This window comes from Haemorhous mexicanus, chromosome 20, assembly GCF_027477595.1.
Source record: "Haemorhous mexicanus isolate bHaeMex1 chromosome 20, bHaeMex1.pri, whole genome shotgun sequence".
In the NCBI taxonomy this organism is placed as follows: Eukaryota; Metazoa; Chordata; class Aves; order Passeriformes; family Fringillidae; genus Haemorhous; species Haemorhous mexicanus.
Window position 1 is genome coordinate 11,118,966 of NC_082360.1, and position 14,963 is coordinate 11,133,928.

At 67.3% G+C, this 14,963-nt stretch overlaps 3 protein-coding genes across 4 annotated transcripts; 2 read left to right on the plus strand and 1 right to left on the minus strand.

Moving 5' to 3' along the window:
* Positions 1-12: 12 nt before the first annotated feature.
* Positions 13-1,510, plus strand: LOC132336589 (uncharacterized). Its single transcript, XM_059864252.1, has 3 exons — positions 13-664; positions 814-943; positions 1,030-1,510. The coding sequence occupies exons 1-3, from the start codon at positions 13-15 to the stop codon at positions 1,229-1,231; spliced, it is 984 nt and encodes a 327-aa protein (XP_059720235.1). The 3' UTR covers positions 1,232-1,510.
* Positions 1,511-1,693: 183 nt separating this feature from the next.
* On the plus strand, positions 1,694-9,087 carry FAAP100 (FA core complex associated protein 100). The gene is made up of 10 exons (XM_059864230.1): positions 1,694-1,768; positions 2,423-2,596; positions 3,235-3,353; positions 3,556-4,517; positions 5,013-5,163; positions 6,021-6,775; positions 7,051-7,187; positions 7,773-7,889; positions 8,256-8,342; positions 8,416-9,087. The coding sequence occupies exons 2-10, from the start codon at positions 2,432-2,434 to the stop codon at positions 8,548-8,550; spliced, it is 2,628 nt and encodes an 875-aa protein (XP_059720213.1). The 5' UTR covers positions 1,694-1,768; positions 2,423-2,431; the 3' UTR covers positions 8,551-9,087.
* A 284-nt stretch (positions 9,088-9,371) lies between these two features.
* On the minus strand, positions 9,372-12,465 carry FSCN2 (fascin actin-bundling protein 2, retinal). Of its 2 annotated transcripts, XM_059864239.1 has the most exons (5): positions 11,633-12,465; positions 10,248-10,404; positions 10,043-10,164; positions 9,809-9,976; positions 9,372-9,725 (listed from the first exon to the last, which is right to left on the minus strand). In XM_059864239.1, exons 1-5 carry the CDS (start codon positions 12,453-12,455, stop codon positions 9,520-9,522), a joined length of 1,476 nt encoding a protein of 491 aa, XP_059720222.1. In that variant the 5' UTR covers positions 12,456-12,465; the 3' UTR covers positions 9,372-9,519. The 2 variants fall into 2 exon arrangements, with proteins under 2 accessions (XP_059720222.1, XP_059720221.1); XM_059864238.1 differs by having other exon boundaries at positions 9,809-10,164.
* Between the last annotated feature and the right edge of the window lie 2,498 nt (positions 12,466-14,963).

A 14,963-nucleotide genomic window follows, 5' to 3' on the forward strand; every position in this document is an offset into this window, starting at 1 on the left:
TTCCCAACGGGAATGGGGGAATGCTGCACCCCAATGTGCGGCCTCGGGGCTGGCATCCTCTGTATTCCCAGTGGAATCTGGGGGACCCTGTGTCCCACCACTGTCTCGTGCACTCTGTCACCTCCAGTGGGGCTGGGATGCTCTGTTCCCGATGGGAATGGGGGGACACTGCACTGCACAGTGCCATCTCTGCTGTGTCTTCTGTGCCAGGATGGGATCAGGATGCTCCGTGTTCCCCACTGGAACGGGGGGACACAGCACCGTGCCTCCCGTGCTTTGTCACCTGCCGGGACGCTCCTCATTCCCAGCGGGAACCGGGACTGTGCCACCTGCACTCCATCACCGCCGGGCCGGGACACCACGCATTCCCGCCGGGGCTGTGTGTCCGGGCTGGTGTCCGCGGTCTGTTTGCAATCAGCCCCGGAGCCGCGTGCGGCCGGGCCCGGCGCCAGCCCCAGCCTGGAAAAGGGGGAGCGGGAGCGGCGGGAGCCAGAGCCGGGGAGCGCAGCCCGGCGAGCGGCCGCGGCAGCGGGACTGGGGAGGGACAGCAGCCCCGGGGGACACGGGGACATGGCCCGGCTGCTGCCCCTGCTGCTCCTCGCGGCTCTGGGCTGCGCGGCCAGGCCGGGCCGGCGGCCGGCGGCGGGGGACGATGGAGCACTCGGTAATTCCCACCCTCGGGACCCCTTCCCACCGGGGGTGGGCACGGGGAACGGCCTGACCGGGCAGCTGGCCCGGGTGGGGGCCGGGCTCAGGGCAGGGTGAGGCTCCTGCTCCTGGGGGCTGCTCGTGGTCCCAGCCCGGCCCCTCCAGCCCAGAGACCCCCGGCGAGGGGCTGCGCCAACCTGACGCTGGTGCTGGACAACTGGAAATTCGCCATCACGTCCCAGCTGAGGAACCTGCTGCTGTCCGACCACCAGACCGTGCTGCCCGACTACGGCCGGTGAGGGGCCGGGGGTCCCTGGGGGAATCCGGGGTTCCCTGGGAGGATTTCTGGGGATCCCTGCTCTCACGGCGCTGCGTCTGCAGGATCCCGGCGCTATCGGGGGCCCTGGACGAGCTGTACCGGGATTTCCGCGGCCTGAAGGAGCAGCTGGGCCGGCTCTCGGATCGCTTCGCCCACCTCGAAGCCTCCGTGGAGCAGCTGAGCCGGGCCCGGGGCGCTGCAGCCCCCCCGCGCCGGGGAGGGGTCCCCCAGAGCCCCCGCAGGGTCCCCGGGACCCCGCAGTGAGCGACCCTCGCCCGGCCCCGGGGTTCAGCCAGGCTGGGGGGACAGGGACAGTGCTTGGGGGGCTCAGACTGGGGGCATCACTTTGGGGGGGTTTCGGAAAAACGGGGGGCAGAGACATCACTTGGGGAGGCTCAGGCTGGGGGGCTTGGGGTCATCGCTTGGGGGGCTCAGCCACTTTTGGGGGTCCATCCCTGTGGGTCAGGGTCAGCTCGGGGGGTCTCTGCCCCTCTCGGGGGTCGCACCCGGCCCCTCTCTCTATCAATAAAGCCGCTGCCGCCAGCATCGCCTCGCTCCTTTCTCCTCCGTGCCGGGATGAGGGGGTCACTCATGGGTAGGGTGTTCCTCCCCTCCCGGTACCGATCCCCGTGCCGGGATGAGGGGGTCACTCATGGGGCGGGGGTCCCTCCCCTCCCGGTACCGACCCCCAGGAGCCGCCCCCCGCCCCGCGGCGCTTTACGGCCTGTCGTAAACTCCCCCCCGCCCATTGCGGCGGCCGCCGCGCAGCCGTAAAGCGGAGCCGCCCGCGCCCCCCGCCTGGTACCCGCGGCCCCTCCGGGAGGGATTTGGGGGGGGGACGGGATGGGGGGGAGAGGGGCGGGGGTTTGGGTGGGGGGCTGTGGGCTGGGCGGGGGTGGGTCTGGGGCGGGGGGCTGTCCGTGGAGCTGGGCTTGGGGGGGCCTGGCGGGGTCTCAGTATGGGGGGGGCTGCGGGACGGGGTCTGGAGTACAAGGACTGTGATGTGGGGGGGGTCGGGGGGGGTCTGGGGTACAAGGACTGTGATGTGGGGGGATCGGGGGTGGGTCTGGGGGGTCTGGGGTACAAGGACTGTGATGTGGGGGGGGTCGGGGGGGGTCTGGGGTACAAGGACTGTGATGTGGGGGGATCGGGGGTGGGTCTGGGGGGTCTGGGGTACAAGGACTGTGATGTGGGGGGATCGGGGGTGGGTCTGGGGGGTCTGGGGTACAAGGACCGGTATGTGGGGGGTCTGGAGGCCGTGGAGGTGGTAATGGGGGGGCTGATGTTGATGCTTGCGAGGGGGCTGCTTATGGGGCTGGGCCTGAGGGTCTCATTCAGAGGAGAAGGGGCTGTGGGGCGCAGGGATCTGCAGGGCTGTGTCACCACACACTGCCCACCGCTCGGGGTCCCGGCTCAGCCCTTCACACCCTCGGTGCCCCCTCCCCACACCCCCAGGCCAGCACCATGGCACAGGTGGGGCACAGGGTGGATTACCTGGCCGGATTCTGCTGCCCGGTGGGGGGGCTGGTGGCGGGCAAGCCGCGGGTGCTGTGCCACGAGAACGAGATCTACCTCTCCAATGGCACCGAGTTCGTCTACGTGTATGACCAGGAGGGCAAAGTGCTCAAGGTGAGGGGCTTGGCGGGCTGGGGGATCACTGTGCCCCCCCATCCTGTGGGGACACCCCCCAGTCATGTCCCATTCCCTATCCCTGGATTCCCTCTATCAGCATCCAACAAACAAACCCTACAAGCAGCACCCTTTGCTGTGGGGTTTGGTGGGGTTTGGGGGTGCTGCCAGCTGGCCCCTCTCCCAGTCCTGTGGGACACACATTGGCTCAGACTCCTCAGGCTCATTCCCTCCAGCACAGAGACTTCACTCCCCTCTCCCCCCAGGCCTGGCTGCTGTCCCCGCTGTCACAGCGCCCTGACTGACACGCTGCTGCCTTTGTTAATTTGTTCTGATTATCATTTCTAAGAAATCCACCGCTGTACGAGCGGGATCTGCCTCCCACACTGCGCTCCCGGCTCGGCAAAGTAGAGCACGTACCCTGCTCCCTGTTTTCCTTCCCCTCAGGGAGCGGGAACGACAGGCTGCCTCAGCCCCTCTCCCACCCCCCCCACCCGGGAACACCCAGCTGGGTGCTGCCCAGGGATCCCTTTGTCCCTGGAAACCACTTTGGATCCCCCTCTGCAGGGAGCCGCCTTGTCCCTGCCGCCCCTGTGAGTGCCGTGGGAGGTGACATTTGCTTGTGTCCCCCCTGCCAGGCTGTGTTCCGCTGCCCCGACCAGGTGTGGCACGTGGAGCTGCTGCCCCAGCCCCGGCAGCTCTACATCCTGTGCGCCCACAGCGGGATCTACTGCGTGTCCCTGGAGCAACAGAGCAGGTGAGCAGGGGTGACCCCCGTCCCTGGGCTCCCGGGGCTGCCCTGCCTGCCGTGGGAAACGTCGGGCTCTGGATCCGTCGCTGCCGGTGCTAAAAGCTCTCCTGCAGGAGTTCACTTCCCAGGGCCAGGCAAAGAGGCGGCCAAGGCACACGCTGGCTTCTCCCCACGGCTTGGCTCAGAGCTCTTCCCTGTTTTCCCAAAGGTTAATGGAGCAGACGGATGGCGACGGCCAAGAAAGCAACGGCCCTTCCGGCGTCTTCCCGGTGGAAGCGGACGCCTGCATCTTCCCCGACGCCAGCCTGAGCATGTTCACCCTGCTCAGCACCTTTGTCATCACGCTGGCCCAGGACGAGGGCAAGTGGTGGATGCGGCTGCACGAGCTGCCGCGCCCGGAGCAGGACGGGCCCCCGTACCGGCAGGTCAGCCAGGTGGAGTTCTGCCCCGGGAGCCCTCCCGGGGACGCGGGGGACGCGCCGCCCTCCTGCTTCCTGCCCGTGCTGTGCTGCGCGGCCGCGCCCGGCACCCAGGGGCTCTGGTGCTCGGGGGGCTTCGTGCTGGAGGAGCCCCTCTTCAGCCTCCTCTTCGGCATCGACGTGGCCATGCTGGAGTCGCCCATGATCCTGTGCGGCTTCCCGGACGGGCAGCTCTGCTCCGTGCCCCTCAAAGCCCTCAGCTCCTCGCCCGCCGCCGACGGCTGCCGTGACGTGTCCACACCGGCGCCGCCCGTGAAGATCCTGCACCACCTGGAGGAGCCCATCGTGTTCATCGGGGCGCTGCGCACCGAGCGGCACGCGGCCGACGACGCCGACGACGCCGACACCGAGCCGCCCGCAGGCGACCCTGGCTGTGACTGCGTGGTGGCCGTGGGCCACTACGGGAAGATGGTAGCAGTGAAGGCAGATCAGCGGGAGGAGGCCACGGTGCCGGAGCTCAGGGAGTATTACCTGCGCGGGCCCATCCTGTGCGCGGCCTGCGGCAGCGGCTCCCGCATGTACTACAGCACCCACTCGGACATCTCCGCCGTCGACCTGGACTGGGCAGGCGACTCCTCGGACCCCGAGGACACGGAGAGCGGCGCCGGCGTGCTGCCCCCCGTGCTCTCCCCTGCCAGCCTGAGTATCTGTAGTGTGGTGGCTCTTTCCTTGTCCTCTCGGGCCTCGGAAGGTACTGGGGGCAGCGGGGTGGGATCTCACCTCTCCTCTCTCCAGCTCCACGTGGGTTGGGTGGGGCTCCATCCTTCATCCTTGTTGTGTCCCCTTGGTTTTGTAAGTTGTTCCTATCCATTGTGATTCCTGCTCTTCACTGCCCAGTCCCTCAGCGTGGAATTGCAGGAACTGCTCAGCTGTGGGCTCCCTCCAAAAAGGAGGTGTTCAGCGTGCCTCTGGACTGGCCACCAACAGAGCCTGTGCCACCAACAGGTCCCCTGTGTGACAGCTGGGTGCTGCTGGCTTTGGCTGGGGCGTGGCAGGCACAAGATGGTGTCCCCTCTCAGGGCTCTGTGTGTGAGCGGGTTGTGCTGTGGTGATCCATGTCTGCCTCCATTGTATCCCACTTCCTTAGGGAGGCAGTGCCATGCTGCTCCCTGTCCCCCCCACCTCAGCCATCCAGGAAGGCCCTGCTCCCTTCCTGGCCCCTGACCCACCCCGTCTGTGCCTGCAGGGGAGTCGGAGCTGTTGGCCCTGTCGGCCAAGGGCCGCCTGGTGTCCTGTGGGCTGTGCAGCCCCGAGGAGCCAGACGTGGAGCTGACCCCTGCTGAGATCGGCCGGAGGATCAAGGAGCTGCTGTCGGGCATAGGGGACACCTCGGAGAGGTAAAGGTGGCACCAGGCTTGGGGTTGTGTAGGTCATTGCCAGTAATTAATTATGAAATCACAGAATGGTTTGGGTAAGAGAGACCTTAAAGCTCATCCCATTCCACCCCCATGGGCAGGGGCAGCCACAGCTTCTCTGGGTACCCTGTGCCAGGGCCTCACCACCCTCAGAGAGAGCAATTCCTTCCCAATATCCCATCTAACCCTGCCCTCTGGCAGTGGGAAGCCATTCCTCTTTATCCTTCACTCCAGGCCCTTGTCCAATGTACCTCTCCAGCTCCCTTGGAGCCCCTTTAGACGCTGCAGGGGGCCCTAATGTCTCTGTGGAGCCTTTTTTCCTCCAGGCTGAACACCCCCATCTCTCCTCAAGCTTTTCTCTTGGAAAACTGCTCTAGCATTTACCTTTCCTGGCTGGGAAGCCCCCCCAGCCTCGATAATATAAAACCAGTGTTTGAGGGCAGCCCCCTCCCATGGCACAGCCACCCCCAGCACTGTGGGCGGGCTGGCAGCGGCAGCCATGGCAGCAGAAGGTGGCACAGGCAGGGTGCCAGGCGCCTGCCACGCGTGCCAAGCCGGCAGTGACAGGCAGGGCAGGCACATGCCTCCATCCTCCGTGGCTGGCTGTGTGTGGGGAGGGGCTGTGGGTGAGCTCCCCCTCCATCCACAGGGGGATTCCTGAGGTCTGGCTGTCCAGAGCCACTCCACAGGGTCAGCTCTGATGGGAACATGAGGTTGCCATGGCAGAGAAGCTGGGGGTTTCCCGTGGTGGGATCATGCCAGGTGCAGCTCAGCTTGGCAGCACAGTGCCATCCTGGTGTCCCTCCCGTTCTTTCATCCCTGTGACACTGTCCTTGCAGAGTGTCCTTCCTGAAGAAGGCCGTGGACCAGAGGAACCGAGCCCTGGCCAGCCTGAACCAGGTGATGAACGTGAGCGCAGCGCTGCTCTCCAGCCAGGAGGGCCACAAACCCATCGCCTGCACCATCACTGCCAACTGGAGCTGCCTCCTGCTCCAGGACACCGTCACCATCTCCTGCTTGCTGGAAAACTGCAGCGAGTACAGCCTGGAGGAGGGCTGGACCCTCTGTGTCCAGCTCCTGGCCAGCCCCTGTGCCTTAGAGGAGGAATCCATGGATTCGGCCACCACCTTCACCTTCCCCATTGACCAGCTGCTCCCCGGGAACAAGCGGGAGCTGACGCTGCCCCTCGGCCCCGCTGCGGACACCAAGCTGGACCTGCCTCTGACCATCTCCTGTGCCCTCTACTACAGTTTAAGGGATATTTTGGGCAGCGGCTCTGACTCCTCCGAGGACCTGGATGACTTCCTGCCCGACGACTCGCCCCTGCTGTCCCCAGACAGGGAGGGGATCTGCCTGCCCCTCAGCCAATGCACCATTGACATGCTCCAGTGCCTCCGTTTCGGGAGCAGCCCCCCCGGGCCCAACGCCCCCCCTGCCCCCTCAGACCCTGTGGAGACCTTCCTCAAAGTGTCCCGGGAACAGACTGAACCCGAGGAGGGGAAAACCCCGGCAGAGGAGAACCTGCCCCCCTCGGCAGCGTCCATCCGGGTGTCCTCGGAGCTGCTGAAAAATGCTCTCAAAACCTCGGAAACAGGTGGGTCCCTGGAGAGGAGCATCCCGGGAGTCACAGAGGCTCCTGGGGCAGGGGAGCTGGCAGGGTGGCACTGTCACAGCCCCTCCCTTGTGCACAGAGGGCTGTGTGACCCCACTGCCCCCACACAGCCTTGGCACACATGGCAGTGGCACGACTGAGCTCTGCGTGTCCCAGTGTGGGGGGGTCCAGCCCATGCTACCTCTGCCCCCTCAGGGGCTGCCTCGGGCGCACACTGTCAGCAGTGTCACATCTCTGCTCTGTCCTTTGGTCCCCAGATGTCCCACTTTGCTGTGCCACCCTGCGCTGGCTGCTGGCTGAGAACCCCGGGGCCGAGGTGCTGAGCAGCACGGAGGTGGCATCGGTGTGTGGCACGGCACCCGACGGTGGCCACGTCCAGCTGCTCGTCCGAGAGGCAAGGAAGGGGTTAGCCCTGAGCCGAGGAATGGGTCAGCCTGCAGGGAAGCTCCCTGTCCCCCAAGGCCAGCTCCTTCCTGGAGCCAGGGAGATGAGTGGGTGCATGGCCACGCCATTCTGACCCCCTTCTCTGAGCTGGACAGGCAGCACTCCATTCTCCCAGTCCTGGGCTTCCCAAAGGCTGTGGTCATTTCCCTCCCTCTCCACATGTTCCCAGTTCTTTGGTTGTAGAAAATGCACTTGGATTTGGGTTGTAAATCCACTCCACACAAGATTCCCCTCTAAGGCACAGGGAAAACAGGGATTTCTGCCCAGCTCTCATGCCTGACCCCACCTGAGGGGCTCCCAGGTACCTGGCACAGGTGGATTTGCACCTGAGAGCTCAGATGTCCCCAGGGTGATGAGTGACAGTGTTCATTCTGCCAGGGCTCACCTGGTAGCACTGGGCTGGGTCACCTGCTCCTGGGAGGGTGGGAGGGTTTGGGGGTGTCTGGAGCCTTCTGGGGAACCTGGTGCCCGTGGGGAGGGGTTCTGGTCCCCCACTGCCAGCAAGGGTGGCAGTGACACTGCTCTCACTGTCCAGGTGGCCATGAATGACCTGAGCCCTGCGGGTCCCATCCAGGCTGTGGAGATCCTGATGGAGAGCCCGTCCCTGGCCCACATGTGCAGGACACACCACGCCGTCATCCGGCGCATACAGGTACCCCCCTGGGGCAGGGGCACCCCTAGTGACCCCAAACCCCCTGGAATGGAGCCTGGCGTGCAGTAGGGGACGTTTCTGTGGCACCATGGTGTGACAGACCAGCACCTGCGGGTCCCCAGACCTGGGGCTCCCACATGTGGGGTTTGGGCTGCCCTGAGATTGGGGCTCCGCAGCGCTCAGACTCCCTGAGACTGGGAGTTCCCAAGGCTGGGGCTCCCAGGATCTGGGGGCTGCTGGAGCTGTGCCTCCCAAGGCTGGGACTCCCAGAGCTGGGGGTCCCTGGGGCTGGGGGTCCCTGGGGCTAGGTGCTGCCAGCTCCACCAGACCCCCCTCCCTCCCTCCCTCCCTCCCTGCCTCGCCCAGGCACTGGTGCTGGAGCAAGCGGCACAGGGCTCGGGACCCCCCGACCTCCGTATGCAGTACCTGCGTCAGATCCAGGCCAACCACGAGGTGAGCCCCCCGATCCCCTCCCCGTGGGCACCTCGCCACCAGCCCGTCCCTCACCCCCGCCCCCCTCCCGCAGATGCTGCTGAAGGAGGCGCAGACCCTCCGGGACCAGCCGCCCCTGGGCGGGGAGGGGGCTGAGGGCTCTGCCACGGCCGAGAAGCTCCTGAACATCTACCGGCAGCTGCGGAACCCCAGCCTGGTCCTGCTGTGAGCGGGGGGCGGCCAGCCCGCCCCAAACCCCGCCGGCCGGGGTGGGGGCCCACGGGAGAGCCCCCCACCCCACCAGGGCAGGAGCGGGGCCGGCGGCGGTCTGGGCAGGGGGTGTGTCTGTGCGTGTTTCGTGGTCGTGTTGTCGGCAGCACCGGAGGGGTCTCGGGGCTCCGGTGGCGGAGCGGGGGCTCCTGGGCTGGCCCAGCCCTGCCCCGCCGCCCCCCAGCCCGGCCAGGCCGGGGCAGCCCCCCGGGGCCGCGCTGTCTTGTGGATCCGTGGTAGTGTAGTGGCCGTGCCGAGCCGGGCCGGCCGCGGGCTGAGCCCCCCGAGCCGCCTTCAGGATCAGGACAAACAGGGTGCTGTGCCCGGGGGAGCCCCGTTTTCTGCTGGGCAGGGGAGGGGGTCTCCGCTCCCCCGTTGTTTCTATAAATGATCTCGTATCTCCATGCTGGTGCGGCGTGGTCCGGCCCCGGCCCCTCCCGCACCTCTCCACTGTCTGTAACTCTGTCGTCTGCCATGAAAACGATCCTGTTGCTCACCCTCTGCCTGGCTCTGTTCCTTTCCATCCTCCCGGAGGGTCCTGGCAGCTCTTGGGGTGGGGGTCTTCCACTGCCAGCCCCTGCTCCCCCAGCCTGGCAGAGGAGCAACCCCCTCGGGCTCCTGCCTGCAGTGGCTTGGCTTTGCTGACTCCCCCCATCCCGTGTGGCACCCCGGGGGTCCCTGCATCTCACTGGCCCCCGGATCAGCCCTTTCCATGGGGTCTGTGCGCTCCTGGGAGGGAAACAGTGCTGGATCTCCATGGGAAGGAGGACGCTGTGGTGCCTCGGTGTGATCCAGGTGACTTTAATGCCTTGAGTCGCGGGGGCGGGGACACAGCTGCCACGGACAGTGCCACCGCTGCCACCACCCCGCTTTGCCAGGGACAGGCGGGTGCCCGTGGGCGGGGGTGGCCGCGGGGGGGCTCCGGGGCTCAGTACTCCCAGAGCGTGGCCCGCAGCACGGACTCGCTGTCGGCGCGCAGGGTCCCCGCGGGATCCCCGCGCAGGTACCGCCCGTTCTTCCCTTTGATGGCCACGCGGCCCCGCTCCCGGAACTCGAAGAAGAAATCCTCGGACAGGTCCCCGTCGCTGCACACCGACCCGCTGCTCGCCACGTACCAGTACTTGCCCCCCTGGCCTGCGGGGAGCCCCGGGGGGTGTCAGTGCAAGCCGGACAGACCCCCAGGGCCACCCCACCCACCCCATAGGCCCCCTGCCCACCTTGGATCTGGTAGGCGCCGTCGCTGAAGCTGATGTGGAAGACGTCGTAGACGGAGCGGTTGGAGTCAAGCAGGTTGGAGCCCCGGTGGTAGCAGACGAAGCCGTGCTCCCCCCGCAGCACCAGCATCGGCCGGTTGATCAGCTTCAGAGTGAACTCCTCGTCCTCCCCTGCGCAGCACCAGCCCTCAGCACCCCGCGGCACCCCCTGTCCCCCCCGGGCCCCCCAGCACTCACCCACGGTGTCGCTGACGGCCGCCAGCTGCCCGTTCCTCTTGGTGCAGACGTAGCGGCCGTTGCTGGCACGCAGGGCCACGCGCCGCCCGCGCCACTCAATGTCAAACATGGTGTTGGCAGCGCTGGTGACAGAGGGACGGCGTCAGTTAGGGGTGCCTGTGTCCCCCCAGTCCATCTCTCCACCCCACACTGTAGCCTTACTCACATTTCGGTGGCCACGGCCTGGATGCCCCCATGGGCCACCAGGGTCCAGTAGCTGCCGGTGTTGGTGTGGAGGCTGCACTTGTTGGTGTCGCGGTCGATCTGCAGCTGGAAGGTCTCGTGGTTCAGCTCCTCGTCCTGGTTTGCCGAGACATTCACACCTGGGGGGAGAGTGGATGTTGGTGCTGGTCCTGCTCTGGACATGAGCATTGGTCACACTCCAGCCATCAGCGCCACTCTGGTCCAGCAACTGGCATCGGTCCCTCTCTGACTGCCAGCACTGGTCCTGTCCTGGCCCTGGGCAGCAGCCTCAGTCTGGCCATGGTCACCAATCCCACTTTGGCACTAGTTGGCACCGATCCTACTCCAGTCATCATCAGTGACCCCGCTGTGTCCACTGTCACCAATCCCAACCCAGCCACAGGCACCAATCCCACTCAGGCCATCAAGACCAATTCCTGCCCAGCCCATTGTCACTGTCCCATACCAGCCATTGGCACCCATCCTATTCCAGCCATGGGTATCGGTTCCACTCTGTTGGCTCCTGTCACCAAAACCACTCTGTCCACGGTCACTGATCCCACTGCGGCCATTGGCAGCGATCCTGCTCTGGCCAGCAGGACCAGTCCCATTCCTGCCATTGTCCCACCCCACCCATCACCGCTGCTGCCCCACTGCCACCCTCCCCCTCCCCCCAAATCCTCCTGCGAACAATTGTGCTAATTGGGCTGGTTAATCAGCTTGTCACCGCCATGTCCATCTGGTCACAAACCCCTATTTATAGCTGGTCCCCCTCGTCACCCGGCACTAAGCTGCTTGGCACAGGGGTGGCACCGTCCCTGGGGGGCACCTGGGGGCGAGTGGGGTCCCTTAGGTCTTGAACAAGGGGTTCTGCTCACCTGTGGTCACATCTGCTGGCTCTACACACGTGTGTGCACACAGGGCGTCGTGTGTGGCGTGCACAGGCACACGTGTGAGCCTGTGGATGCTGCACGGAGCGTGGCACACCTGTGTGTGTGTGTGTGTGTGCACGTACACACCTGTGCACACCCACGGCCCCGCACGTGTTCACACACACAGCCCTGTGCATGCCCACAGAGCCCTGCACATGCACACACCTGTGTACACACACACCCACGCCTTCCTCCCCAGCTGCTCCCACTCCATCCTCACTGACCTCAGCCCTCCCAGGCAGACAGGACCCCCCGTGTCCCTCTCCAGCAGCCAGGCTGGGGTCCCCCATGTCCCCAGGATGTGGCTGTAGGATCCCCCAGGCAGGCACAGCACTGTGGGGTCTGCCCCAGGGTGGGGGTCCCAGGGGTGCTCCCACGGAGGTGTGGGGGTCCCTGGGAGGGCAGGGAGCGGGCGGGGGGTGTGGGGAGCTCTTACCCTGCCGGATGGAGACATATCTGCCATTGGCCGCCGTGAACACCACCTGGGGGTGACTCTCCTCCAGGTCAAAGAGTTCATCTTTGCCCGGCTTGGAGCTGCGGCCGGATTTGAGGGTGCCGGTGGGTCCGGTAGGCGCCAGGTACTTCCCGTCGCAGTCCTTGAACGCCAACTTGCCGGCCTTGAACTCGAGGGTGTAGCCGGTGCCGGCGCCGGGCTCGGGCACCAGGGTGCCATCGCAGCGCAGGTAGCGCTCGTCGGCCGTGCGCAGGCTGTACTTCTTGTCCTGGAAGCAGAGGGTGATGAGCGCGTCCACCCCCCAGGGCAGGTTGCTGTCGGTGGCGATCTCGTCCTCGTGGGCGCTCAGGTGGGCGTAGCGGCGGCGGCTGACGCTCAGCAGGTTGGCCTGGGGGTGCATGGCCAGGTGCACGGTCCAGAGCTCCCCCTCGGTCACGCTGGGGGCGAAGCAGGACAGCCGGTCCTCGCGGCCGCCGAAGAAGCGCCGGTGCGGGGCCGACTGCAGCGCCCAGCGCCCGTCCGACTGCGTGATGATGCTGAAGCCTTCGTCCCGGCCCGGCTGCTCCGCCTCGCAGCGCACCTTCCCGTCCTTGTCGGCGCCCAGGTACCGGCCCAGGTGGCTCTTGAGGAAGACGATGGAGCTGTCGGCTTCATCCTGCTCCAGCGTCCAGATCTGCTTGCGCTTGAGGCTGGGCGCCGAGGCGTTCACCTTGTAGCCGAAGCTCTCCGCCGTCAGGTACCGGCTCTCGCAGTTGATCAACCCGAACTGGATCTTCAGCACCTGGTGGATCCCATTCGTTGGCATCTTCCGCCGAGGCGGGGCGGCCCCCGGGGGCCGGCGGGGGCTCCCCGGCGCTGCCGAGCCCGGGCGTCGCGGCGGGGCCGGACGGAGCGCCCGCGGCAGGGGCGGCTGCGCTGCCCCGGACCCACGGAGCGGGACGGGGCCCCGGGGGGCTGAGACCCGTTCGATTACCCGCAGGTAGGGTTAGAGACCGGCCGGGTTGCGATGGGCACCGGGGGCGCCCGGGCGAGGGGGCACCGCGGCAGCCCCCGGCCACGCCACCGTCCCTCGCCGCGGCCCCGTCCTGCTGTGGCGAAGCCGCGGGTGGAAAACTTGGGTGGGAACCCGATCCGGGCCGGCGTATCCGTTCCGATCCCGGCGGGTTAAGGTTACCGGCCCCTCTGATTCAGCAGCGGGTCACCTCCAGCCGCGCCGCCTCCCGGCCAGCCCCTAAGCGCCTTTTCCAATTAGCCAGGCATTTTGATTAGTGTAAACCTTTTATCCCGCTTTGGGGCCCTTGGCCTCCATCTGTCCTGTGGCCCCAAATCCCTCCTGCAGCTGTGGATCGGGGTCACGGACACCCCGGAGCCCCCGGAGCCAGCCCCCGGGGCGTGGGCTCCTTCGGGGCTGAGCCTGCCTGGAGCTCATGGCAGAGATGAGGGTGCGGCCCCTTGGGGGGGACAGGAGAGGATGACGCCGTGGGGGGCAGGAGGGGACAGCGGGGTAGGGGACAGTCCCCACTCCAACCCCAGACCCGCTGGGACCCCCGGCCTCGGCCACGCTCCACTGGGGGACAGATGGGAACGGGCTCTGTCACCACCAGGGCCCCCCGAAGTGCCCCGACCCCCCGTGCCGGGGTCTGGCCGTGCCGTGGCGATGCCGCGCCGGCTCCCGCCGCCGTCCCCCCGGCCCTGCGGCTCCGGTGTCAGCCCGGTGCCCGGTTATTGTTCCCGCAAACAGCCCCAGCTTTGGTTGCTCATGACTTTTTCATGCCGGGCTGGCGCTGCCCGCGCCGGGGGGTGCCGAGGCCTCCCGAGCCGCGACACCCGAGCCGCGGCCGCCCGGCCGCTGTAACTGACCCCCGAAACGGAGCCGGCTCGGCTTTCGGGCCCGGCGAGGGGGGAATAAGTGGGTCAGGGTCCTGGGGGGCCCGGGGGGGCCGTGGGGACCCGTCTGGCACTCGGTGGGTGCCCGCCGGCACCTGCCCGCCAGCGCGGCCGGGAGCGGCATTTATACATCCCGGCCCCCCCCCCCGCCCCCCCGGCCGGGTCAGGTTCCTCTCGGGGGGGCCCTGGGCGCTGTCCCATAGGCATAGCGTGTCCCTGCGCTCCCCCCGGCCTGGGGACAGCCAGACCCCTCCCCACTGAGGGCTGCTGGGACCGGACGTGCTCGTGACAACCCCTCTGGGCACCGCAGGGGGCTGGGTGGGTTGTGCGAGTGGGCGACCCCTCCGGGGTTGGTGACCCCTCCGGGTGGATGTCCCTGTCCCCCCGATTTCCATCCAACACCTTTGCCAGGAGTAAAATGGGGGTGCTGGACTACCAGAGGGGGTCCCCAGCCCACAGCACGGGTCGGGGGCTGGCAGAGGGGAAGGGGAGGTTCATCTGTGCCCCACACGCCCGGGGGGGTCAGGCACAGTCTTGGGGTGGGAGTCGTGGTCAGGAGGGTGTCGGGGTGCTGAGGGGGGGAGCCCCTCCTGGTTTCCATCCAGGAAGGGGTCGGGGGCTGGCAGAGGGATGGGGGGCTCAACCGTGCCCCAGCAGCCCGGGAGTGTCAGGGCAGGGGCTCGGGGAGTCCGGTGTAGGATCAGGATGGGAATAGGGGACCTGCGAGGTGGGGCCCGCCCATCACCATCCCATCACCATCCCATCACTCCGCCCCTGCGCACGGGCAGCGGGGACGGACGGACGGACCGACAGACGCCGGGCGGCGGGGCGTGCCGGGGGTGGTGCCTTCCTCCTCCTCCTCCTCTTCCTCCTCCTTTTCCTTTTCCTCCTCCTCCTCCTCGTCCTCCCGCCCCTGCCCCTCCCTGCCCGGCCCTGCCCTCCCTGAGTCACGGGTGGGGGCGGCCCCGGGGCTGTGTCCGGGCGGGGGGTGCGGCCGGGACATCCCCCGGGGACTCGCGGGATGCGGGTGTCACCTGCGCAGCCCCCCGAGCCAGAGCCCCCCGGAGCCCTCCATGTCCCACCACGGCCCGGCTCCGGGACACGGGACCCCTGGAGCTGTGCCGGGACCCTCCAGGATCCCCGTCACCCCGCCGAGGCCATCCCGAGTCGCTGCCGTCTCTGTACCCCGACAGTCCCCGTGTCACCCATCCCGGTGGCACCGGGAGCTGTTGGGAAGGGCTGGCCAGGGGTGGGAATCCCGTGGGACATGGGGACGGGGACTCCAGTGGCCACCACTGCCGTGGGCCTGAGTGGCACCAGGAGCTGGCGTTGGTGGCCGGTGCTTGGGCCTCTGGAACAGCATGTGGCTACCTGGCACGGTACCTGGCACCATAGGTGGCTACTCGGGATGGTCCATGGCTAACGT